The sequence below is a fragment of the Cervus canadensis genome, chromosome 16, assembly GCF_019320065.1.
Source record: "Cervus canadensis isolate Bull #8, Minnesota chromosome 16, ASM1932006v1, whole genome shotgun sequence".
NCBI classification, from domain to species: Eukaryota; Metazoa; Chordata; class Mammalia; order Artiodactyla; family Cervidae; genus Cervus; species Cervus canadensis.
In genome coordinates, this window is record NC_057401.1 from 53,885,043 (window position 1) to 53,912,933 (window position 27,891).

Below are 27,891 nucleotides of genomic sequence, written 5' to 3' on the forward strand. Positions count from 1 at the left end.
GGTAGGAAAGAAGGAAGTTGAGGACAACTACTTTTAAAATTGGCATCTCCTAAAACGTTTTTACTTGCTAAAGATGGAGTTTGCCATTCATCTCTCAGTACTTGCTTTCTACCATACTAATTTCTCTGATCTAAAGGTTTGGGTAGGGAGATATTTGGCATTTCCTTTTTTTCAACCAATTGATAATTTTTCCTTTTCAATCAAGTTGCCATATTCCCCTTCCAGGTTTTTTTTTTTTGCTATACCATCAAAAGGTGGGGTGGGAACTGAAGACGTAAACTGTGAATGTAATGATTTTTACTTACCTGCTAATTTTTAGCCAAAGACAATGAGCTAAGGGGAATAACACAGCCACGGGTGCAACTTGGACAGCAGCAGCAGTGACCTGACCTGCTCTCTATTTCGACAGGAGGCAAGTTTCTCCCTCACTCTTGAGTTTCCCCATCTGAACATCAGGCTACTCTAGCCAGGGAATTAAATGAGGCTGAACCCGATTACCAACATATTGCTTTATTTCTTGGTGGTAGTAAGTTAAGGCTTTCTAGAGTCATACAGCACGCAGTGATTTCAACATTAGATTTAAAAAAAAAACAAACAAACAATGAGCATTCAGTTTAGCAGAGGCAGGAAGGAAGCAATGTTTAAAAACAGGTAAATTTCCTAGTGAGGCTTTTTGCATGGTCTCTAAAAATCTGCTGAGCTGTTTCCCCAGGAACCACAGTCATAGATTCATACGACAAGGGGAAGTGGAATGGGTGAAGAGCATACTGGGGGAAGGACAGAAACTGGGAAAGATAGGGCATGCCAGGTAATCAATGTGAAGGCTGGCTTTGTCTCATGTTTGGAAGGCAGTGTAGTGCTATGGTCAAGAGGTGGTGATAAAGATATTTGGAGTGAGACACCCCCTCTCTGGTTGTGTGAGTCATTTTGGATCTTTCCTCATATTCCGGGAGTATCACATTGGCTCACTTGGAAGATCCCAGTACCAAGGGTTAGGGACGATCCTTTGTGACTCATATTCTGAAGCTTTGAACAGTGTCACAAGTCACACAGCGGGGGGATGCTACCTTCAATCCCTTTCACGGTTCTAAACTTGGTGACTAGATACTCTCCCCAGCCAAACAACTCCCTTCCCCCTGTGGCACATGGCATTGACTGCACCTCCAAGTTGCTGATGCTGACTGGAGAGGTGGCCATATTTCATGTGATGCCATCTCACGCCATCTCCTTCACAAAGTAAGACAAAGACATGCATGGAGCCTAAAGTGGGAGTGCAGCTGTCAAGCAGTGTATAGGCTGGACATGAAACTGTTCCGAGTGCTTGGCTTGGAGACACCAGGTTCTGGGTGTGGAGGGTGGGTCCTCCGAGAAAGAAATGAACGAACTGTTTGGAAAGCGAAGGAGAAGGGGTGTTGCCAGAGAATAATTTAAGAGAGGTCATGGGCTTATTAACAAAAATCAATGAAATGACATGAAAACAAGCAATGGGATTGTTGGCATCCTGACTTTGCATGAATGAGGATAGCAAATGGTTTTCCATCCAAACAGGACCATTTAACGTGTATACTTGGCAACAGCTTTAATGTTGGATATCAAAATCTTAGCTGGTGGACCAGTGCCTATGTCTTATCAGTGTGTTCCCTCTTCCATTTGTGTGGCACTTTTGAGTGGACAGGATTTAAACTACCTGGAAATCTCCTCTGCCTATTTGGGGGAGGACAGTCAGTCAGAGGGGAGGCACATAAGGTGGCAATCTACACTTAAACACTTATGACTTAACCCCAACAGGCTTCACGTGATGCAGTCTGATGTCCAAGAAAATAAATAGATGAGAAAACAGAAATGTGATCTGAATGACAAAGAACCGAGGCGTCCGTTCCTGCCCGTTGCAGGGCAGATGTGTGCATGCACGCCACGTGTGCAGTGACAGGGATTCAAAAGACCCTGGAGGACATGTGTTCCCCTGGGCCTCCCTTGTTAATTAAAAATTGTGAGTGTCTTCCCTCCTACTTGGAAACACTCAGAAAGGTGAACCTGACTGGGGGAGGTGGGTTTGCTGTGATTAGGAATTCCATCACCTCCGTGCGACGGGGTGGAGTGGGGTGATGCCCAAAGCATGTATATACAGAAGCTGTCCATCTGGCTAGGCAAGAGAAGATGACCAAGAGACTCGCTCATCAAAAGAAACAAGCTGTGAATGACACTCAGATTAGGGAGAAGAACATACAGGAGGCTGGGGTTGGCGCGCCTCCTGAAAGCACTCACAGAATAGATACCCTTGGAAGAGGTAGATGCCTCTTGTGCTGCCAAGGAGCTTGGGTTTACTGACATCTCTTGTTCCCTTGATTCTAAAGCGGGCATGAAGCTCATCCTTGATTAGCTCAGAGGAAGTCCTCTGATTCAGGGCTGGAAGCTGAAGCCCAGAGAGGTCAAGTACTTTCCCCAAGGTCACACAGCTAGTAAGTGGCCGAGTGGGGGTGGGATGGGAGGAACAAGGTAGGTCTCTTCCTTCACCCTGCTGACTGCCACAAGTGATTCTTTAAAAGGGTTTAGAACTGCTGCGTATATAGCAGGTGCTGTGACATTTATTTAACAAGAATTTTGTGGGTATCAGATCGGAGAGTATGGTTTAGGCCAATCAAGCAGTATAAAGAGGAGGAGGTGTGGACAGCAGTATTATTCTGATGATTTTTGTTACTGTAGGAGAGGGAGGGGTAGGGTAGGAGGGATAAGGTGCAGAGCTCTGGGGATGTGGCCTGGAGGAAAGAGGCAGAGAGAAAAGGGGGCGTTTCTAAAGACACTGCAGTCAGCTTTCTGAGGTACATGTATTTGAGAAGAGACATCACCACCAATGGCCTGATTCCCCCCACAAAAAAACCGTTCTCTGGAATAGAAATGGGGCTCCCTCACCCTCCTTTCCTAGCCCTCTGTTGCCCGTGAGAAATTAGAAAGAAGAAAAGCCAGATCCCTAAGAAGAACCTTCCTGGAAGAAAGAAGCTGTTCCGAGTGGGTGTCGGTGCTTACACAGGCTGCTCTGAAAAAACAAAACAAAAAAAAACCAACGTGTTCTGTTCAGGTCTGTACGGCGACAGCGACGGCGGGAGGCTGTCCCTTCAGAAGAAGGCAGGGTTGGTGTGCTCGATGACGCAGCGCTTGCAGTGGCGTTTCACGAAGCGCAGCGCCTCCACGGACACTTCGCAGTCCTGCACGTTCAGCATCTGCAGGTCGAAGCAGTTGGCCGCCACGATCTGCAGGCCCTGGCCCGTGATGCTCTCGCAAGACTTGAGGCTGAGGCGCTTGAGATTGAAGCAGTTCAGGGCCAGGCACTCCAGGCCCGTGTCGGAGACCAGAGGGCATTTGCCGATGTCCAGGGACTTGAGTTTGGCGCAGTTCTTGGCGAGGTACTCCAGGCCGTGGTCCGTGATGCCCTCGCAGCCCCTGGCGTTGAGGTAGCGCAGCTTGCCGCAGTACTTGGCCACGTAGCGGATGCCCACGTCGGTGACCCGGCCGCAGTGCGCGATGCTGAGGTACCGCAGGCGGGACTCCAGCTTGGCGATCTCGCGCAGGCCGAAGTCGCTGACGAAGCGGCAGTCGCTGACGCTCAGCTCCTTGATGGAGGCGCAGTAGATCATCAGGTAGCGGAGGCCCTCGTCGGTGAGGCGAACGCAGCGACGCAGGTACAGGTGGGTCAGCTGCGTGCAGTGGGCCGCGATGGTGTGCAGGCCTTCATCTTCCAGCACGAAGCAGTCCGTCATGTCCAGGTAGCGGATGGAGATCTGTTTGCCGTGCAAGGGGGACAGTTTAATGGAGGCCTCCCGGGTCAAGCTGATGCAGGTCACCTTGGAGCATCCTACATGGAGAGACAGAACACACGCTCAGAACGACCTCGGGGAATGGTGGGGGGCTCCTGAATAGATTCCTACCCCTCTCTGGATTGGGGTCTCCATGTTTCCCCCTCCCCTTCCTGGCCCGTCAGGAGAAGGAATGCGAGAATGGGCTTTCTGTGTTCATTTCATCACTTAACTACTCTGGGCTTAAGAGGCTTTGGGCTTTTAGAATCAGAAAGATAAGGGTTCCAATGCTAGATCCATCACGGGTTGGCCTAACAGTTGGGCAAATCGGTCCTTCTAAATATGTCCTTTGCTTTAAAATAAGGATGCTCTGCTTTCCTGTAAGGTGGCTGTAAAGAAGACATGAGACCATGTGTGTAAATATCCCATCCTGGTTCTGGAAAGTTCAGGAAGCTCAGGAAAGGTTAGTTCTTACCCTGCAGTGGTCTGGTAGCTCTCTACTCCAAAAAAGTGAGATCAGAGATAGAAGGATGGATCATGACCCGGGTTTGACAGAAATAACACTGGCTTGAGAGTCACAAAAGAGCTCAGGTCTACTTTTTATGGTCTGAGGCAGGAGGCTTAAGTTTTCTGAGTCTCAAGACTCTCTTCTGAAATGGGAGTGAGTCGCTGGTATGCCTACAACTGTGGGCATATAATGAGGATGCAACCAGGTAATGGATGTGGATATACTTTGAAAACCATGGGAAATATATGCAGTAATTAGTCTAACAAGGTGACCCTGTAGGGATTCGATTCCACCCTCTCTGGTCCAGGAAGAACAACTGTGTCTTCAGGATTATCCTCTATCCCCTCAGTTTGTCTTGCTTTTACCTGCTACGATCACAGTTGCCAGACACATTCTGGAACAGTACTCCTGTCATGCTCAAGGCCATCTCACTACAAGTGTAAAAGCTAACGTCTAAAGGGGGCCTCCGAGGACCTGCACTCCTAGGACCTTACGTCTTCCCCCTCTTCAACCCCTCTGGCCTCCTTGCTAGTTCCCAGATGGCTCAGATGCCTCCCTGCCTCAGCATGTGTGCACTGGACAGGGCATCCGTGGATAGCGCCCTGGGTCACCCCCACTTTCCTAGGTCTCAGAGCAAATGTCCTTTTATAGGACAACTCTTTGTGAGTCGTCCTGAATGAACTAGTACTCCCTGCCTGACTCCCATTTATTTTCAGCATTCATTATCACTTTGAGGAATTATATACTTATTTATTCACTTCTATTCACATTTATTTATGTGTTTGCACTCCTCATGGAATATAAGTTCCTGAGAAAAAGGATTCACACTTCAATGCTGTATCCCTCATACCTGGTTCAGAGCTGGTTCTCACTAAGTACCTGTTGAATGAATGAATGAATGATTATATAGAGTGTATACGGTCCCTATATATCAGGGCTTCCCTGATAGCTCAGTTGGTAAAGGATCCGCCTGCAATGCAGGAGATCCTGGTTCAATTCCTGGGTCATGAAGATCTGCTGGAAGGGATAGGCTACCCACTCCAGTATTGTTGGGCTTCCCTTGTGGCTCAGCTGGTAAAGAATCTGCCTGTGATGCGGGAGATGGGTTGGATCCCTGGGTTGGGAAGATCCCCTGGAGAAGGGAAAGGCTACCCACTCTAGTATTCTGGCTTGAAGAATTCCATGGACTGTATAAGTCCATAGGGTCACAAAGAGTTGGACACAACTGAGTGACTTTCACTTTCTTTCACTTTCATACAGTTTTTTATAGGAAAACCTGATGGGATAATCCAACTTCCAACATGTAAATGTCCTCAGGATTGTGATTGAGGCTGAGGTATATCTAACATTGATAAACCAACTATTTTATAGTTAATTATAATGCCTTTTATTTCTGTTGAAAGATAATGTTTACAAAGTGCTTTATATAAACATTTGAGAAAACGTTTATTGATTTTCTTGATTCTTTTTTTTTCACTTGATTCTTTAAACAATCCATTTTCTAGATAAGAAAATTAGTACTCAGGAAGATCTCTTTAGATGCCTCTCTAAACCTTGTTTCTAAACTCCCTTCCCCTAAATATGTGTGGGAATAGATTTTGTATGTATATATTTATACCATATATTATATAACTATTATATATTTTATGACATATGAAATACTCATTTCATTATATATTTCAGTTCACTGTATATTACTATTTAAAATATGTACACAGTCTATTTTAGTATATGAACATACATCATTAATATATATAGCCAAATACATCATGTAAGTGTATATGCATACATATGTTTTCTTCCACTACGTAGACTGTACATATACTTTTCGTTTTCTTTCTCCTCTGCCCAAATCCCTCTGCCACTCTAAAGCCAGGTGCTTCACCTCCTCGGCTCTGTGCCTTGGCTGATGACGTCATCTCCAAGCCTTCTAAGCAACCACGGGATAGTGCTAATGGGGATTTTCCTCCCTCTCCTGGCAGGCTGCCCAGGAAACTCTTATAATATAAAATTCAGGTCCTGGGAATAATGACATTCAGAAGACATGTGCTACCAAGTCGAAGACTTTCAGGAAGGAGCAAATCATACACCCCAGCACTGGAGAACAAAGATGTGGCTTGTCAGAGGCTGTGCCCGCGACCCCAGGAGGCTCTGTGGTTTTGCAGAAGGTGGTTGGTACCCTTCCACTGTCGCTTGGAAATCTCCCTTTGTTTTGAACTTCTTGTTTTACACTGACTGCAATCCTGCCTATGCCGAAACTGTATGCTCACAGCAGTGGCTGCCCATCTGTGATGACGGTGAAGGCACTTTAAGATCATGGGACAACTTTGTTCCTGAACTCTTAGTTCCAGTTTCCTATTTAAGAAAAAAATATCCAGTAAAACCTGCCGCACTCCAGGAAGGATACTCTATTCGGTCCAGGGAAATATTTGCCTGAGTTTTGAAACCGAAACCCAATTTAATGAAATACTAGCTTAGCTCAGTTTTGATGAAGACACTATTTTGACATGCTTGCATCATTTTAGGTCAGTCATTTTAAATTTCAGCTTTAGCCCTTTTACAGATTTGCTAAGTTTGGGTTGAAAATAAACTGATTTACGGCTCATTAGGTAATGTCTGTGGCCAGTGGATGCATGCATACATTACAGACTTGGAGAGAACCTGAGAAATCACTTCCTTTGAACTTCATTTTTTAAAGATGAGGCATCTCAGATTCAGTGAGATTATATGACTTGTACAATCATACTAGGGAGAATATTCCTGATCCAAGACTTCTAATATAGCAGGGATGGTAAGAAATAGCATGCAATTAATGAATTGCATGAGAGATGTATGATAGACATACCAGCATGAAGTGAATATTTAGACACTGGGGCATCATAAGTCTTGGGAGTGGGGGATTCTTGGAAGAGAGAAATAATTTGAATACACAGATATGGAACCCAGGTAGTATTAAGTACTAGCAGGAGCAAATTCAAGAGACAGGAAAGCATGGAGGCAGAGGGGGAGTGAGGAGTATTCACAGGATAAAACACAGGATTTTGTGGCAATTAAGATGGGAATGATCCATTGGGATCAGATCTTGTGGGCCTGCCTTAACATGTGCGATAAGGAGTAGGGACATTACACAACCAGGAGTGGACAGTATGGGTTGAACAGATCTGGGGCTATCTTTAATTCATTCCAGATTTGGTTCAGCTTTCACAAAAATGCTCTTCATTACCACCTTCTCTCATTATTGGGTAATAATACGCTGGGATATAAAAGGATGATATCAACAAAGGCCAACTACTGCCTCGTAAGTGTGTTACTGAATGCTAACTACATGGTTTTCAGCAGAACACACATGGGAGGACTTAACATGAATGAGCTCATCTAGTCCTCCCAACCAACTCAGTTTTACTGATGAGGATGTTTTAGTCACTGCACTATAGCTTCCTAACGACAACTTTGTTTGAACCCTTTAGAAATCAAGATGACTGTTTGGGGCTTTGAAACTCCTTTGTTCAACGAATTACGTTATCACAAAGTACAGATATAAACTTGCCTCATTTTTGCCTATATAAAACTCATAATGAATTGAGAGAAAGAAAAATCTGGGAATATAAAATAAAATCTGGGAATATACAGTACCCAGTTGCAAAACCAAGCAATGCTCTACCTACTTACACTCAAAATGCAGACACCTGGGAGGATACCCTCAGTTTCCCAGGGGTCAGGCAGGAAAGGCTTTACTTAGGGGATACTTGCACTGGGCCTCCGGCAATGAGACATCTGTTAAGAAGGTTTTTGGGGAGGGGAAAGGGGGCAGAGGAGGGAATGGCATGCAGGCCAGAAAGATGCCAACACATCAGAGTGTGCACAGGCATGGTGTACTTGGGAAATTCAAATGGTTCCATGGAACAGAGCATTCAGGTTACTAGGGGCAGGGTGAGATTTGAACCTAGAAAGAGCAGCTCATGAAGCGCCATATATGCTTTGCTGAGCAACTTTTTTCCTATATGTCATGGGGAGGAATTGGAGATTTTATGCAGGGAAATGAAGGGTTAGCTTCCCAGTTTGAAAACATTCCTCTGGACGTTGGTTGTGTAGAAGGCGTATTGATGGGGTTGAGGTGGGTATAAGGCCAGTGATCAGACAGGCATGTATCCAGGCATGCAGGTAGAGGAGAGGGGATGGACTCAATGTTCTACGGGAGTAGAATCACCTGGACAAGATTCAACTAGTCTGATATAACAGCTTAGGTAGAGTAGTAAGGAGGACTCCCAGGTCACCAAGTATACAGGGGAACCTTTGGAAGCAATTTCACTTGTAGGAAACACAAGATTTCAACTTTAAAAATTGGTTAGTTGTAATATATTCTATTGATGTTTAAAGATGTTATTAATTGTGATGGTTAATTTTATGTGTCAACTTGACTAGGTGACAAAGTGCCAAGATATTTGGCTAAACCTTATTTCTGGATGTGCCTGTGAGCATGTTTCCAGATAAGATTAACATTTGAACCAGGAAACTCAGCCAGGCAGACTGCCCTTCCCACTGCAGATGGTTGTTGTTGTTCAGTGGCTAAGTCACTCTTTGCCACCCGGTGGACTGCAGCATGCCAAGCTTCCCTGCCCTTCACTGTCTTCTGAGCTTGCTCAAACGCATGTCCATGAGTGATGCCATCCAGCCATCACCATGTCCATGGTGATGCCATCCAGCCATCTCATCCTTTGTTGTCCCATTCTCCTCCTGCCTTCACTCTTTCCCAACATCAGGGTCTTTACCAATGAGTCAGTTCTTCGCATCAGGCAGCCAAAGTATTGAAGTTTCAACTTCAGCATCAGTTCTTCCAATTATATTCAGAACTGATTTCCTTTAGGATTGACTGGTTTGATCTCCTTGCAGTCCAAGGGACTCTCTAGAGTCTTCTCCAACACCACAGTTCAAAAGCATCAATTCTTCAGTGCTCAACTTTCTTTATGGTCCAAGTCTCATATCTGTACATGACTACTGGAAAAACCATAGCTTTGAGTAGACAGATCCTTTTTTGGCAAAGTAATGTCTCTGCTTTTTAATATGCTGTCTACTAAGTTTGTCATAGCTTTTCTTCTGAGGAATAAGCATCTTTTCATTTCATGGCTGCAGTCACCATCTGCAGTGATTTTGAAGCCCTAGAAAATAAAGTCTGTCACTGTTTCCATTGTTTCCCCATCTATTTGCCATGAAGTGATGGGACCAGATGCCATGATCTTTGTTTGTTTGTTTTTTTCATTTATTTTTATTAGTTGGAGGCTAATTACTTTACAATATTGTAGTGGGTTTTGTCATACATTGACATGAATGCTGAGTTTTAAGCCAGCTTTTAGATTCTCCTCTTTCATTTTCATCAAGAGGCTCTTTAGTTCCTCTTCACTTTCTGCTGTAAGTGTGGTGTCATGTTCATATCTGAGGTTATTGACATTTCTCCCTGCAATCTTGATTCCAGCTTGTGCTTCATCCAGCCTGGCATTTTGCATGATCCACTTTGTAAGTTAAATAAGCAGGGTAACAATATACAGTGTTAATGTTCTCCTTTCCTATTATGGGACCAGTCCATTGTTCCATGTTCAGTTCTAACTGTTGCTTCCTGACCTGCATACAGGTTTCTCAGGAGGCAGGTAAGGTGGTCCTGTATTCCCATCTCTACGAATACACACATACACTGCTGCTTCTATTTCTCTGGAGAACCGTGTTGTCTAGTCACTCAGTTGTGTCTGACTCTTTGCAACCCACAGACTGTTGCTCATCAGGCTCCTCTGTCCATTGGATTCTCCAGGCAAGAATATTGGAATGTGTTGTCATTTCCTTTTCCAGAGGATCCTCCCAACCCAGGGATTGAACCTGAGTCTCCTGCATTAGCAGGCAGATTCTTTACCACTGAGTCACCAGGGAAGCCCTAGAGAACCATGACTAAACATTAGTAAAAGGTAATAAGTGATAATGAATAACTACTAGAGCTAGTTATAGTAACTTCCAGTGACTTTTAAAGATAACTTTCAAGGTGGGCATGCTAGGGATGGGAGGGGCAGTCTCACAATCTCTGGGGGAGTTAAGCTCTAGTTAAGCTCTAGACCAGCCAAGCTCTATGCTTGGTGGCCACTATCAGAGGCTAGTTTCGAGAACCAAGGGGAATAAGTGCAGGTGAAGTCACAGTCCTAGATTCCCTCAGAACTGGAGGGCACCGTTCGGAGGTGGTGACACAAACCATGCTTGTGACTTGCTGGGTAGTTTGAGCTCATCTACATGAAAACACCCACCACCATTGCTGCCAATATCTAGAATTCTGTGCTCTCAGTGAGTTAGAGAGTCCCCCGTTTACACAATCCTTATTTACACAGATATCGAGGGGTCCTGCAATTGGTCAGGTTGATAGGGAGAAGTTTAGCACATAATAGTTAGCACAGGGGCCAAGCAGTGTCCACTCACTCAGGCTAGAAGCCCAGAAATTTCCATCCCCAAATAGCCCAAGCAGTTTCTGCATTTCCGAATCTCAAAAGAACTCCAACAACAAAATACAATTACTTGCAGCCTGTCCTGAGAGTGCACGGGAGAGCCCCTTTAACAAAGATGGGGATTCCAAAACTGAGTCATTTTCTAATCTGAGAAAAATAAAAGAAAATTAGGTGTTTATAAAAGAGGCTCACAGGGTTCAGATCCTTTGAATGTTAAAGAATCCAATCCCTTAGTCCCCCTCACCCCCCACCTTTTTTTTTTTTAAAGAAAAGGAAACACATCTAGAGAAAGCTGCGAACTGTCCCAGATCACCGACTTTTGAAGCTAGTTCCCACCACATCACAATGCTTTCTCTTTCCAGAATTCCTTGGGGGGGAAAATGTAAGAAAACCTCTTCGTTTCCTGCTTCTTTATGCCAACAGCTGCTCACGACTAACTGAACATACGGTTTCCACGGCTTTGTGCTGGAGCCAACTCAAGGAGGGGAGCAGGGAAAGAATGTACGAGAAATAATTGACTGTCATCGGAAATATTTTCAGATGTCGGTTTTCAAAAGAGAGAGTGAGCGCCGAGAGCTGACTTTTACCTCAGGTTTTGTTGGAGGATATCATTTACCTCAGATGCTGGTAAATCCCCAGCTCTATTTCTTTGCCTGTTCAGTGGTTTTTACTTTCCACCCCTCCCCAACAGTCCCCGAGGTTGTGGCTCGCGCTGCTCACTTCTTTAGCTCCACTTGCATCTCACACACGCCAGCCTCTCCAATGTGTGTCTTTTGACTGGGTAGCGGATGAGATAAAGAAAGGCTGTTAGTCTGGCTGGATCCACGTCTGGCGCCTCAGTGCGAGTCTGGGCTTTAATTCTTCCTGCCTGTGAGAGCTTTTCAAGCAAAGCAGCCATGCTGGGAGCTCCTTCATTTTAAAAAAAAGAACTAAAGGGCTTCCCTCATAGCTCAGTTGGTAAAAAATTTGCCTGCAATGCAGGAGACCCCGGTTTGATTCCTGGGTTGGGAAGATTTGTTGGAGAAGGGATAGGCTACCTACTCCAGTATTCTTGGGCTTCCCTTGTGGCTCAGCTGGTAAAGAATCCACCTGCATTGCAGAAGACTTGGGTTCGATCCTTGGGTTGGGAAGATCCCCTGGAGAAGGGAAAAGCTACCCACTCCAGTATTCTGGCCTGGAGAATTCCATGCACTGTATAGTCCATGGGGTTGCAAAGAGAAGGATACAACTGAGTGACTTTCACTTTCAAAGGCTCCACTTGGTGGGCCCTACCCTTGCACTCTGGAATTAAGAATACTGCTTGATGGTAGAGGCCAAGGCAATATTGTGAAATGATTTTCCTTCAATTAAAAATAAATAAGTTTGGGAAATAAAAGAATATTGCTTGAGAAAAGATGCAAAAGCAACCCAAGGCTGAGGAGAGTAGGAGTGAAATATGAGGAGACCCTTAGCCATGATGAATTTTCCCCAGTGTCTGCAAAATTTCGAGCCATGGTGACCACAGGCCACAGCACAGAATCAGCTTAAACACAGCTCTCAGGCTCCATGCAACAGTGACCAGTGGATGTCAGGGCAGTTTCTAAACTACTTACATTTGAGCTAGAGAGTTGACTTTCATTTATCTGTGATTAGATATTTAGTTCCCATTATCCATGGTTTGGCCTTCCCTGCTGCCTCAGATGGTAAAGAATCTGCCTGCAATGGGTCAATTCCTGGGTCAGGAAGATTCCCTGGAAAATGGACCAGCAACTCACTCCAGTAATTTTGCCTGGAGAACTCCAAGGACAGAGGAGCCTGGCAGGCTACAGTCCATGGGATCTCAAAGTGTCAGACACGACTGAGAGACTAACACCACGACCACCTTAAATCTATGGTTGCTCTGAAATTACTTTGAGAATTATGGGGAGGAAAGACACGCTTAAAAGTCACACTAACTTGTGAGCTTGCCTTGCTGCTCCAGTGGTTAAGACTTCACCTTCCAATGCAGGTTCAATCCCTGGTCAGGGAGCTAAGCTCTCACATGCTTCTTGGGCAAGAAACCAAAAGGGAAATCAGAAGCTATATTATAACAAATTCAATAAAGACTTTTGAAAAGGTCCACATCAAGAAACAAAGCAAAAAGAGGCAGACTAACTTGAACTGCCAGATCCAAGGTGCCTCTAACTCCTCTAAGAAAGTGAAAGTGAAGTTGCTCAGTCCTGTCCACTCTTTGCAACCCTGTGGACTATAGCCTACCAGGCTCCTCATAGGATTTTCCAAGGCAAGAATACTGGAGTGGGTTGCCATTTCCTTCTCCAACTCCTCTAAGAAGTTGACATCATTTGACGAAAGGGATACCTCTGGCCCCCAGAATCATGGTTCCATAAAGACAGTTTTATGGGAAGAAGAGCCACCCTGCTGAGCCCTGAATATCACAAAGGGGGACCCTTCCCAGGTGTCAGCGTCCTCTCCTGCTCTGGGAGGATGTGCTGGGAAGGGCCCACGGATGGCCACCTACCTGACACATCCAGGTGCTCCAGGTTGGGACAGAGGGACACCACGTCGAAGACTGCCTCGTTGGAGATATTGTAGCAGCCGGAGACTTCCAGCCGCCGGAGCTCCGGGCAGCACTGGGCAATGGTGTAAAGACCTCGGTCCGTGAGCCGCCTGCAGCCACTGACGCTTACGGTTTCCAGCATGAGACAGACGTTGGGTGTGTCCTGACAGAGTCTGCGGGTGAGCACCTTGAGGGCGCGGTCCACGTTGATGGTCTCGCCCGTCAGGCGGATAGTCCTCCAGAGGCGCGGGTCCCAGGCCAGGTTGTACCAGCGGCGGCACACGCGCGCGCAGCGGCAGAGCTGGTTGGTGGGCAGGAACGAGAAGACCTGCACCATGGCGTGGTCCGGGAGCCGCTCGATGCTGGCCTGCTCCTTCTGGGGCCTGGAGGCCAGGCGGATGAGCGGGTGGGTGAGGCGGGTCGGGGGCGGGGAGTGGACCATGGCCACCGTCTCCCCGGTGATGGAGGACGAGGAGGTGGACGAACCCCTTCCATTCTGAAATCCCGGCAGGTTGGGTGGACATATCAGGGCTGGGCTGGGCGTGCTCAGTGTGCGCATGCTCAGGTCGGAGTCTGGCAAAGGACAGAGAACAAAGGGTTAGGGATGGACGGAACGGAGCGGGGGCGGGGAAGGAGGCAGGGAGGTGGCATCCTGTCCGCTGACATCCTTCCTGCGCAGACGCCGGCTCAATCCTTCTCATTGGAAGAGGGAGCGCATGCAAGTTTTCCCCATTAAGAAAAGGGCTAATTCTTCACTGTCTCCACCGGGGTGGGCATGCTATCTCTAAAGGGTCAGATAAGAAATAGTGGAAGCCCTGCAGGCCATCTGGGTTCCATCCCTGTTGCAATTACTCAGCCCTGCTGTTTTAGTGCAAAAGCTGCCATAAACAACACGAAAACGAGCCCAGCCGTCCTGGCTATTTTTCCATAAAACTTGTTCTGTAAAAACAGATCAGCCAATTTGGCCCCAGGGTTATAGTTTGCTGACCTCTGATCTACATTAACAGTGATTATCTAAAGGGCACAACTCCAAAGTTTCATTATTTCTATACTGGGAGAAGAAAGCTCATATATTGTGAACACAAGCTGATTTACTTTGGTTAGGCAGATGCTTACGCTTCATTTATAAAGGAGAGGAATGCATTTTACAAAAGGCGAAGACCGTCCAGTGGGGAGAGAGCATTAGCTATCTTTGCCCTCACCTGCCCCCTAGTGTCCGGTCCCCCATCTTTTGATAATGGTACCCCAAACTCAGTGATCTGGATTCTGGAGGGCCACCCTGCTTCCTTCTTCTGTTAGACTAGGCACTTCAGATGGTATTTGCAGTCCTTGAATATCTGTGGCAATGTTTATTTTTCTTTCTTATCAATAATTCCTCCCTTTGCATTTGAATAATGTGACTTTTTTTCTGTTCCTTGGAACCAAAAAGGTCACTTGATGAAGAAGCAAATGGTTTTTAAATTTATGAGGGATTGAGAGACCTTTAGAATGCTGCTTTAAGAAGTCTGCTCATTTCATATCCCTCCCCCAACCTTGATATATATATATGGAAGAATTTATTCTTGCATAATATAAATGTTTGTATGTTATACATTTTACATATTTAGATGTATAGATTTATTTAGGAAGACATTTATTCTTTCTAAATATGTTTATATATTTCATACATACATGTGAATATATATTTTAATATATATACACACATGCACACACATATATTTTATATATATATATATATATATAGAGAGAGAGAGAGAACCTTCAAAATACACAATTCTTTACCTGTGAAATAAGTGAATTGGTCTAGATAATTTCTAAGTCACTTCCAGCTCTAATTATAGCTCTAAAGACTTAAACAAAAATTCTATCCTTGTGTGCTTTTTCACATTTCGTGTCTTGGGAATTTTCATTCAAACACTTGTCTTTTCAAAGAAGTCCCAGTAATAACACATAACACAAGAACTTCTGACACAGGACATCTCTGCTGTGTATTTGTAGTTTCCTCATTGATAGACTTTGTCTATGTTTTCTTTTAGATTTACTTCTCTGTAACCTAACGCTGAAGGTGCCCTACACAGGTCACCACTTTTCTCCGGGAGCATCTCTGAAGTATTGTCTGCCCCTCCCCCAGCCCCACGCACTTACAGACACACCCTGTCTGCCTCTTGAAATACCAAACCTTTTGTGACTGAATGCAACTGCCACCTCCTCTAAGAATAGTTAGGCTTCCCTCATAGCTCAGTTGGTAAAGAGTCTGCCTGCAATGCAGGAGACCCCAGTTCGATTTCCTGGGTTGGGAAGATCTGCTGGAGATGGGATAGCCTACCCACTCCTGTATTCTTGGGCTTCCCTTGGGACTCAGCTGGTAAGGAATCCTCCTGTAATGTGGGAGACCTGGGTTCGATCCCGGGTTGGGAAGATCCCCTGGAGAAGGGAAAGGCTACCCTTTCACAGAATACCACTCCAGTATTCTGGCCTGGAGAGTCTGACATGACCGAGTGACTTTCACTTCACTAAGAATAGTTCCTTTCTGTCTTTGAGATAAAATGAATTCCTTCCCTTTTGAAATCCCCACCCTTCCTTATACAGGCATGTGTGAATTTATCTTTCCCTATTGCTTGATTGTATTATTTTTCTCACTTTTGCATCTCTCCCGATACCCCCATAACCTTTGTCATGTGATTCTGCAGTCTTCCTAGGCAGAGTTGTATTTCTTCAGTCCAGTGATGTGAGCTTTGGCCATGTGACTTGCTTTGGTTAGTGAATCTTAGGGGATGTGATTTGCCCAAAGCCATGTATGTGGTTGGGCTTGCCCACCTCCTTTTATCATCATCATGGGAAGAACATCCTCAGTTGGTCCACTGACCTTAGGAGGACGAGAAGCGCATCACCTCATCAGATGAGCAGACAGAAGTGGCCCCAACCTGCAGCTTAGAGCCAAGCTCAACCAAACCTGGCCGGAGTCAACAAATGCCCACATGAACCACAGATGTGTGAGCTGGAATACTGAGGTTTGGGGTGGTTTGTAATACAGTACCCCCATGGCAACAGATGATAGGTACAACTTCTACTACACTAAAACCCCTTTGAGGCAGGATGAAACCCTCTTCTTCTTTGTGTCCTGGCGGTGTCTGACATGGTTTATGGTACACACTGCTGCTGTGAGCTCAGTCGTGTCCGACTCTTTTGAGACGTCCCGGACTGTAGCCCTCCAGGCTCCTCGGTCCATGGGATGATCTTCCAGGCAAGAATATGACAGTGGGTTGCCATGCCCTCCTCCAGGGGATCTTCCGAACCCAGGGATTGAACCCGAGCCTCCTGCACTGGCAAGCAGATTCTTTACCACTATGATACCAGAGAAGCCCTTATGGTGCATAGTAGGGGCACACTAACATCTTGAATTTGAAAGGAAGCATTTATATGTTTTAAAAGGATTAATATCTAGCTTGGCATGTACTTTTCTTTTTTTTTTTTTTCACCAGATTTCTGTTTTGCTTTATTTTCAAGAAAATCCAGGAATCTGTGTTTTTCTGAGAAATCTCTTGATTTTTAAATGTCAATGTGTGCTCAGTCGCTCAGTCATGTCCAACTCTTTGCAGCCCCATGGACTGTAGCCCACCAGGCTCCTCCGTCCATGAGACTTCCCAGGCAAGGATACTGGACTGGGTTGCCATTTCCTCTTCCAGGGGATCTTCCTGACCCAGGGATCAGTCTCTTGTGTCTCCTACATTGCAGGTGCATTCTTTACCCACAGAACCATCAGTGTGTGTGTTAGTTGCTTGGTGGTCATGTCTGACTGTTTGCGACCCCATGTACTGTAGCTCACCAGGCTCCTCTGTCCATGGGATTCTCCAGGGAAGAATACTGGAGTGGATTGCCATTCCCTTCTCCAGGCATGTACTTTTCTATCCCAGCTGGTATACATACTGCATTTTAAATCATTCATAAGAGAAAAAAATGCACTTCTGTCTTTTGTAATCAGCTAAAATAAACAGTAAATCTTTAAGGAAAACCTTAAGTGTAAACCAATTAAGGGTTTGAAAACTGCCATCCAAGCTACCACAGTACTAACTATTATTACATGAACGCCTAGAATTGCCTCTGAAGTGACCACTTTTCTTAGGAGGTTGAGCAACTTCTTTTGGATCAGGGAGAAGGGACAACCTTAGGTTTTCAGCTCTGACATTTTAGCAGTTGTGAAGGCTCTGAAAACTCTCTCCTGCCTGCCTCCGGTCCGTTCATCTTAAAAGAAAAAGATGCTTAACTATTCTGCAGAGACCTGTGTAGTTTGATTTGGGCCCTGGAGGAATGGATTCTTCTTATGGTGGGGGTGGAGGTGGATTCCTAAAACCTGCATCTATAATGGATTCACTTTTCATCATTCTTTTATACTCCCAGCACTGGATCATAGGAATACATCTAGATGGCCTAGTACTGCTGTGCATTTAGGAAGGCTCTTAGGTTTTTTTTTTTTTTTTTTCTTTCTTTTCTTTGCCAATAATCATGCCCTGGTATTAATGGAGTCCACACTCATAAAGAGATGGCAGTCTGGCACCCCTGTGGGAGACATTCTGCCCTGGGAGACTCAGGAGCGCAGTAATGGCTGTCTTCTCCAGCTCTCAGCAGCAGGACTCTAGCAGTAATTCAGGACAGCCATGCACTGGGGGCTAAGCAGGGGAGTCTAGGAGATTTCCGCCAGGAAAACTGGATGTCTCCTTTTGCCAGAGCACACACCAGGATTCTCTTGAGTTCTTTGTGCTTATTCTATGTGTGTGCCAAGTCGCTTCAATCATGTCTGACTCTTTGTGATCCTATGGACTGTGGCCCGCCGGGCTCCTCTGTCCATGGGATTCTCCAGGCAACAATACTGGAGAGGGTTGCCATGCCCTCCTCCAGGGGATCTTCCTGACCCAGGAATTGAACTCATGTCTCCTGTATTACAGGCGGATTCTTTACTGCTGAGCCACCAGAGAAACTTATTCTACATTAGGTCAAAAACCCTCGAGAATTTCTGACTGGATACAATCTGTTGTAATTGAATAAATTGCACTCGATAATTAGAAAAAGGATGAAGAATGATGAGTAATGCTATGGTCTAAATGTTGCTAGCTGTCTCACATTCATGTGTTGAATGAACGTTCACTCCCGAAGTGATGATAATATGGAGGGTGGGGCCTTTGGGAAGTGATTAGGTCTTGAGAGTTGAACCTTCATGAATGGGCTCAGTGCCTTCATAGAACAGACCCCAGGAACTGGCTCTCACTTCTGCCCTGTGAGGGGACAGTGAGGAGGCAGACTTTTATGAGGAAGTGGGCACCAGCAGATACTGAATCTGCCAGCATCTTGATCTGGGGCTTCTAGAACTGTGAGAAATACATTTTTCTTCTTCATAAGCCACCCAGTCTGTGGTATTTTTCTGTAGACAGATAACAACTAGAGATGTTCATGCCCAGACGTTGTCACAAAGAATCTTTTCTTGATACTTTATGTCTATATATATATATGGGAATATACATATATATTTTTCTACTGAACACATGCTCACATACACACATAAATACATATTTTTAATTTGGAAATAAATGTTATTATGGATAAAATACACATAGTTGCCACACAGTTTCTCTTACCCTTTGGGACTCAGAGCCATTTATTGACACAAGGTATGATGTATAGGAACAAGAAGTAGTTTTTCCTTACAGAATGATCAAGAGTCCCAGAGTATAAATGCACATGTGCCAGGAAAAGAGAGTATGGCTTCAGATTCAAAACGAGGACCATTTCTGCTACCAAGTCGTGTGTTCCATGTGCACACAGCCCAGCAGAAAGACCTAGTGCTCTCTTTGCATGTAATTTTTTTCTCCTTTGTCATTTTCAGAGGACTGGCAGCTGAATGGACAATGGCAAGAGCTTCTATTTTTTCTGATACAGATTAGAAACAAGGATGCTGATGTCTGATCCCTGGACATACACTCGAGAGGAAATGATCAAAGACAAATATTAAGATGATAGAGAGAAGACATTTGGAACCCTTCTCCTGGCCTTATATGACACTGCAAGACAAACAGAAGCAAAAAGAAAGCTGACTTCATTTGAACTCAAAATATAAATTCAGACTATTTTGTAGGAATGAACATATTTTCATATCTGAATACCTACTCCAAGTGAATTTCTACCGTCTGATGTCTTGAGGGCAAAATTGACCCACTTATCTTAGCAGTAAGATGGTCCCATTGGGTGACGACACAGAATAACTGAGAGGATATTATCGTCACTTTTAATACACTGTATACTTTCATATGCATTTATATAAATTAGCCATTATATTACATCTTTCTTTACTGTGCCCCTAGGCAAATGGTGAGCTGCATGAATAACATATGGAAGAATTCTTCCCTGAGAAGCATTATTTTGAATAGCAAAAGTAGCACTTGCAAAAATTGCCTGTGCTCAGTCACTACATTGTCTCTGATTCTTTGCCACCCCGTGGACTATAGCCCCAGACTCCTCTGTTCCTGGGATTTTCCAGGCCAGAATACTGGAGTGGGATGCCATTTCCTTCTCCAGGGGATCTTCTCAACTCAGGGATCAAACTTGCATCTCCTGCATGGGCAGACAGATTCTTTACCACTAAGCCACCAGCGAAGCCCTTGCAAAAAGTACTAAGTAAAATATACATTTCCAAAAGCTTCTGTCAAGAGTCAAATCTACGATAACTGGAAATGGGGATCATGATGAAATGGCACAGAGCAGCTTGTTTAAAAGCCTCCCTTCCCTGTTGCTTCTATGGTATCCACATCGCCGTGAGATGCAGGTATCACCCACACAGTGTTCTTGGCAAGAATCACTGCAAACCAGCATATGCAACAGTCACTTGTATCAATTATTTGAAGATCAAATGTCCCCTGATATACCAGGACAAGGAATGCCCAAACTCTCAGGAGATAAATACATCTTCATAACATCTGAAAAATTTCCACAATGTAAAAAGTAGGTGGCTTTTTTAATTTACATTTACTCTGCTGACATTCTTTGAGCAAAGTTTTTTCAATAATAAGTACATGAATTGATAGGGAAGTCAGTTAAAGGTATACTCAATGAATTACTTCATGGTAGGTAGGATGGATAGGTGAATGGAAGAAAGAATGGACACACAGACGAAAGAGCAAGAGGAAACCATTATAAAATCTGCAGAAAGGGCACGTTTGGTTACATATAAATATGGAAATGGAAAACAGGTTGTCAATTATGAATATGTAAGACTCTAAGAAAGACAAAGATGAACACATGTAAATGTCATGAAAGCAGAATGGGAGAATTTATGGGGAAATAAGAAAACCATTTTTTTGCAATAGGACATGTATTTTGTGACCTGTTTTCCCTAATGATATCGAGAAGCTGGAAATAACCCCCAAATTGATATATAAAACAAAAACACCCACCACGGATGTCTGCAGGAAAATATACAGAATAAAGTGCAAGGAATACACAGGGATAGACGTTGGGTATTCAGTAGTCTGGGTTGCTGCAGATTCTCAGATTACAGATTTACAGGCAGAAAAGAAAGTGACCTTCATTTATTGATTGGATCACTTAACACACATGGTTTCCTGTTGTCTGAGTGCCCAGTGGGGTCTGGAAGGGAGGAGTTTTTGCATTTGACTAGATTATAAAGTGGGCTTCCCAGGTGGTGCTAGTGGTAAAGTATCAGACTGCCAACATAGGAGATGTAAGAGATGTGGGTTCCATCTCTGGATGGGGAAGATTCCCTGGAGGAGGGCATGGTTCCCCACTCAAGTATTCTTGTCTGGAGTCCCATGGACAGAAGAGACTGGCAGGCTCCATAGGGTCCATAGGACTGTACAGAGTCAGACACAACTGAAGTGACTTAGCACGGAGGCACGCAGATTATAAAGCAAATATCCCTGACCCACCACCTTTCTGCACTACAACCCCATTCAAGTACTTCCACAGCAAAGACCCTGCCCTTTTCCAAAAGCTTGTAGCCTTTACTACTACTACTACTAAGTCGCCTCAGTCGTGTCCGACTCGGCGACCCCATAGACGGCAGCCCACAGGCTCCCCCGTCCCTGGTATTCTCCAGGCAAGAACACTGGAGTGGGCTGCCATTTCCTTCTCCAATGCATGAAAGTGAAAAGTGAAAGGGAAATCGCTCAATCGTGTCCGACTCTTCACGACCCCATGGACTGCAGCCTACCAGGCTCCTCCGTCCATGGGATTTTCCAGGCAAGAGTATTGGAGTGGGGTGTCATTGCCTTCTCCTTTAGGGAGAGAGAAAAAAGACTCTCTGTTGAGAATGTGCCTGCATCACACAAAATCCACGCTGGAAAAGGAGAGCAAAGTAGGTCCAAGTCTGAAAAAAAAAAAATTCAGTTTTCAGAAGTCTAAGGTAAGGACATGAAAATATAAAATCTCCCAGTAATTTGAATGAAAGAATATCTAATTTGAATTAAAGAATATGTTTAGCAAAAACTTTTGAATTTTCTCAAAATGAGACTAATTTTCACTTCCTACAATGGAGATCCTAAGTCAAATAAATGTAATTATACTTTTTTATACTGATATTTTCATCTGTTGTCTAAAATAAGAGCCAGTGAATTCTTTAAAGTTTAAGAACTTCTTGCTCCATTATTAACTTAAAATATTTCCAAGTTTGTGATATATGTGTGAACGATATGTTTTATGCTCTTATATATGTAAAGAATACCCAAAAGTATAGCTGTCTTTTTCTGAGGGGAAAAAACCCTATGAACTTTCATACTCATGGTTGCAAACGTCCTGGAAATTCTGCCTTTTTGGTAATTACAGCACAGTATCAAAAATATTCAAGGCATGTCATGCACACATGCTTATTAGACACATTTTCTTCTAACGAGATAGCTGCTTGTTCTGTACAAGTTTTTATTTTCAAACCACTGCTGTTTACACTCTAGGAAGTCATATTTACATTACATTGGCCTTTCAAAGTCAAAATTTACAAAGCTACTCTGCATTTTCCCCCTGTGATTACCAAAACTTTTGTGCAAGATGCTTTCCATTATAAGTTGTCTTTCGACTCCAGAATTCTTGCCATAAAAAGCAAAGTTTCTTTTCTTAGCTTAAACTCAAGCTTAGAAAAATAGATCCATAAAACCTAGCTTGTGAAAAAAAAAATACAATCTAAGGGATCTTTTTCTTCTTGTTTGATTTCAAAATATTTTCTTTTAATGTGGTTCACATCACATCCACACCCTAAAATTTATTTAAGGTATTCGTTGCTATGAGGCGGAAATTTATACAGACAAGGTTAACCTTGCATTTTACTCGGAAAAAGTTACCTTTAGGACTCAAGGGTTTGTGCTCAGCAGTCATCCAGAAGGCGGCACCCTTGAGTAGGTGTGCATGCTGAGTCAGTCGTGTCCGACTCTGTGTGACCCCCATGGACTGTAGCCCACCAGGCTCCTCTGTCCATGGGATTCTCCAGGCAAGAATACTGGAGTGGGTTGCCATGCCCTCCTCTAAGGGATCTCCCCCACCCAGGGATCGAACACGTGTCTCTTGTGTCTCCTGCATTGGCAGGAGATTTTTACCTTTACCACTAGCACCACTTGGGAAGCCCATGGCACCCTCAAGATCAGATTAAAGCTAGGTCATTTTTTTTTTTTTAATGGTACAGATGAACTTATTTGCAGGGCAGGAAGAGAGATGCAGATGTAGGGAATGGACGTGTAGATGTGGGGAGTGGGGGGATGAATTGAGAGATTAGGAGTGACGTATGCGTGCTGGCATGTGTAAAATAGATAGCTAGTGCAAACTTGCTGTACCTGCCGTATATCTCAGGGAACTCAGCTCAGTGCTCTGTGATGACCTAGATGGATAGGGTGCGTGGTGGGGGGCATGGGGGGGGCGGGGGGAGGTCCAAGAGGGAGGGGATATGTGTATACATATAACTGACTTATGTGGTTGTCCAGCAGAAACTAACACAGCATTATAAAGCAAATATATCCCAATTTGAAATAAATAAAACATAAGAAGAATAAAAGGGTAAGATTTCTGTCCAAGAACAAAACTCGGCTTTGTCGGTCACCTGAATCAGTCCTCTTAAGGGCAGAACTTAGTGACTGGTCCCTAAAATCTTGACAAGGATGTTGAGGGTCCTCTCATATCAGAAGATGGAGTCTAATCCAGTGCCTGGCTCTATTTTTATGCTTAAAATAGATTCTAAAACATTCTAAACACCAGTTCCTCAATTTATCCAGTTTTGGACTCACACTGATTTGAATATGGATTCTGTTTTGTCCTTTAGTTCTTCTAAAAGGGAAGAGTCACACAGCTAAAGAAGCCTTTAACCCAGGTTGCTCTACAAGACATAAATATAATGGATGAGATGTACAGAAGCACAAGCTGGAATCAAGATTGCCGGGAGAAATATCAATAACCTCAGATATGCAGATGACACCACCCTTATGGCAGAAAATGAGGAAGAACTAAAGAGCCTCTTGATGAAAGTGAAAGAGGAGAGTGAAAAAGTTGGCTTAAAGCTCAACATTCAGAAAACTAAGATCATGGCATCCGGTCCCATCACTTCATGGCAAATAGATGGGGAAACAGTGGAAACAACAAAAAAAATAAATGGTATTTATTTTTTGGGCTCCAAAATCACTACAGATGGTGATTGTAGCCATGAAATTAAAAGACGCTTACTCCTTGGAAGAAAAGTTATGGCCAACCTAGACAGCATATTAAAAAGCAGAGACATTACTTTGTCAACAAAGGTCCGTCTAGTCAAGGCTATGGTTTTTCCAGTAGTCATATATGGATATGAAGGCTGGACTATAAAGAAAGCTGAGCACCGAAGAACTGATACTTTTGAACTGTGGTGTTGGAGAAGGCTCTTGAGAGTCCCTTGGACTGCAAGGAGATCCAACCAGTCCATCCTAAAAGAGATCAGTCCTGGGTGTTCATTGGAAGGACTGATGTTGAAGCTAAAACTCCAATACTTTGGCCACCTGATGTGAAGAGCTGACTCATCTGAAAAGACCGTGATGCTGGGAAAGATTGAGGGCAAGAGGAGAAGGGGATGACAGAGGATGAGATAGTTGGATAGCATCACCGACTCAATGGACATGAGTTTGGGTGAACTATGGGAGTTGGTGATGGACAGGGAGGCCTGGCGTGCTGTGGTTCATGGGGTAGCAAAGAGTCGGACATGGTTGAGCGACTGAACTGAACTGATGTACAGAATGGCATCTCAGGAATCTGTAGTGCAGGTTGATTTCACCTTCAACACTGAATATCTAGAAAGGATCTTTTAGACAATTTATGCCCAATGAAACATAAGTGACCTTAGAAATTTAGAAACTATGTCAGAGTCCTGAATTATCATGCACAGCCTCCTTATGGTTTTATTTTGTGTTGAAACAATGACTTCTTAGTACTTTTTAAAAGTCTGCAAAATGGCAAAGGGGGATGACCTTATACTATTCATTCTTTAATGGAAATCAGGATGTTTCACCCTGAGAGAAAGTTCCACTGTTAGATACTATCCTAAAGGTGAGGCAATATTCTCCTTATGGTAGAGCATGCTTTTAGAACCTCTTTAAATATTTGTTAATCTTCTTTTTTAATAAAAAGAAAGATTCAGACTTTTGGACTCTGTGGGAGAAGGCAACGGTGGGATGTTGTGAGAGAACAGCATCAAAACATGTATATTATCAAGGGTGAAACAGATCACCAGCCCAGGTTGGATGCGTGAGACAAGTGCTCGGGGCTGGTGCACTGGGAAGACCCAGAGGGATCGGGTGGAGAGGGAGGTGGGAGGGGGGATCGGGATGGGGAATACATGTAAGTCCATGGCTGATTCATGTCAATGTATGGCAAAAACCACTACAATATTGTAAAGTAATTAGCCTCCAACTAATAAAAATAAATGAAGAAAAAAAAAAGATTCAGATGGAAAGTCTTTGACAAGCAGCATTATTTAGCTAGTATTTAATAACCTTTTAATGCTTTTAAACATTAAATTTACATTTAAATGTTTAAACAATAAACATTTAAACTGTTCATTGTAATTTATTTTTATTTAAAAATCACTTAATTTTGACAAGTGATACTGGTTTTTCCAGGAAGGTAATGTAGTATTTGGCCTTTAAATAATTTAAGTTTACTTTCAAAAATATTAAGTGAATAGTAGTACAGTTGATGAGGAGATAAGGCAAAAACCATGACGACATTTGTAAATGTCTCAAGTTTAGGAAACACTGTTACAGTGGAAAGAACACTGAACAAGTGGATGAACTTGGATTCCTGCCTCTGGTCCACTATGTGCAATTGCATCGTCTGAGACAAGTGGCTGCAACTCCAGGGGCGACCGGCCTCCTCTTGCTGAAACTAGAAATAATTCCACCCACTTTACAAAGTAGTTAGATGGAGTCGATGAAAGGTGATATTGTTATCAGTAGAAGCATTGGACAAAAATGATACAGTCTCTACTGAGGACTTCCTGGGGAGACATTCTGGGCCCTCCAGCTGTGGGGGCTATGTTTTGAGGACTGTACGCTTCTGGATTTCCTGGTATATTCCCATCTTCACAAATTCCTTATTGTTGCCACCATAAACTTTTGAAATTTCTCTCACATCAGTGGTGGTGGGGTCGGGGGGGGGGGCGGGGCGGGGAATGTGAATGTAGCCTTATTTGGAAATGGAGACTCTGAAGATGTAATTAAGATGCCATCATACTCAGTTAGGGTGATTCCTAATCCAATATAACTGGTGTCCTTGTAAGAAAAGAAACAGAGGCTTGGGGAGAGAAGATGGAGAAAGATACAGAGGTAAGAGGGTCACACAAAGACAGAGGCAGAGACTGGAGGTTATGCTGCCATAAACCAAGGAACGTCTGAACCAAGGTACAAAGGAACAGCTGAAAGAGACAGGAAAGAAGCATTCTCTGTGACCCTGCAGCACCCTGATTTGGACTTGTGACCTCCAGAACTGTGACACAACAGATTCTGTTACGTTATCTGGTTGTGTACTTTGGAAAGGCAGCCCCCCAATAGCCAGCACACTTCTTGCCATACTTTTTGACTGAATGATTACTGTGTGCCAGACATTGTATTAGGCATTACCTAGGTAACAAGGTCAAACATTGTTACAGGGTGTGGGAGCCCCTCTCCCCAAATTCACATCTCAGAGCATGTGTCTCCTGGCCCAGAAGTCCTTCGCCCCTAGACTAATTGGTTGATTCCCAGTCACTGCTCAAATTCCCAGCAGGATGTCAGTTTCTCTATCAAACCTTTCCAGATCCACCCAGGCTGAATTATTTAACCACTGTTTCCACGGAAGTATTTTACTGTTTCCACGGAAGTATTATCTATCTGTACCACAGCCTTTTCACACAGTATCTCTGCATCCACTGGACTGCAAGTACCTTGAGTCCAGGAGTATTTCCTGCATCCTTAAGTCAGTCCGGGGTTTCACCTGGATTTGGCCACCAAGCAACCATTTACCTAAGGGAATATTCTTCACTTGGCCCTATAACAAATCCCTTTCAGTTTTCTTTTGGTTGGGGTTGGAAATATTTACAGGAACTGCAGACCTTCCACCACTTATGAAGGAATTGTTGTTGTTTAGTCACTAAGTTGCGTCTAATTCTTGCGACCCCCATGGACTGTAGCTCACCAGGTTCCTCTGTCCATGGGATTTCCCAGGCAAGAATCCTGGAGTGGGTTGCCATTTCCTTCTCCAGGGCATCTTCCTGATGCAGGGATCAAACACATGTCTCCTGCACTGGCATTGGATTCTTTACCCCTGAGCCACAGGGAAAAGCCCCATGGAAGGATTATGCCCCCATACATCCATCGTAGGTTGAAAATATCTTAAGTTGAAAGTGCATTTAATTCACCTGCTGAGCATAACTTAGCCGAGCCTTCCTTAAACATGCTCAAAACACTTAGATGAGAATACAGTTGGGCACTTTCAGCTAACGAAGCTTCATTTGCAATAAAGCGTTGAGTATCTCATGTAATGTACTGAACAGTGTCCTGAAAGTGAAGCTCAGACTAGCGGTCTGGGTAGTGTTTACCCTCACGATCCTGTGGTTGACTGGTAGCTGAAGTTCACAGCTGCCGCCAGCATCATGAGGGAGCATGGCACCGCCTCACGCCAGCCTCGGAGAAATCAAAATCCTGAACTGCAGATGGCTCTTCCGCCCTTGTAACGCTGGAATATCATTAAGTCGGGGACTGCCTGTACTTGGAACAACCAGATGTTTCTGACAGAACGAGTCGGAACGTCTTTGTGCTTTATCAACATTTCATTTTTAGGTCTTTTTTTTCTTTGGCCCTCCACTTAATTTAGGCAGAGGCAGCACACACACACAGTTTAATAATATTAGTCTACTTGGGAGATATTTAAAAAGACACATGCACACACAAAAACAATCTCTTACGTCCACGACACCTGAAGTGTCTCAGAGACAAATTCTTAGTGCTTTGTTCGTGGTACCTGCTGTGTAGATGAGTCCCATCGCTCTTCACTGCTAATAACAATGAAACATGAAAACTCACAATAAATAGGGGAAAA

At 44.1% G+C, this 27,891-nt stretch overlaps 1 protein-coding gene across 2 annotated transcripts in view; it reads right to left on the bottom strand.

The window, feature by feature from the left end:
* Positions 1-494: 494 nt before the first annotated feature.
* The window catches only part of FBXL7 (F-box and leucine rich repeat protein 7), a 421,061-nt gene continuing 393,664 nt past the window's right edge, over positions 495-27,891 (bottom strand). For both annotated transcript variants that reach the window (XM_043489231.1, XM_043489232.1), the window contains 2 exons: positions 13,273-13,884; positions 495-3,850 (listed from right to left, as the gene is read on the bottom strand). In XM_043489231.1, coding sequence (XP_043345166.1) covers positions 3,114-3,850; positions 13,273-13,884 — 1,349 coding nt within the window. In that variant the 3' untranslated portion in view covers positions 495-3,113. The remainder of the gene's footprint in view (positions 3,851-13,272; positions 13,885-27,891) is intronic.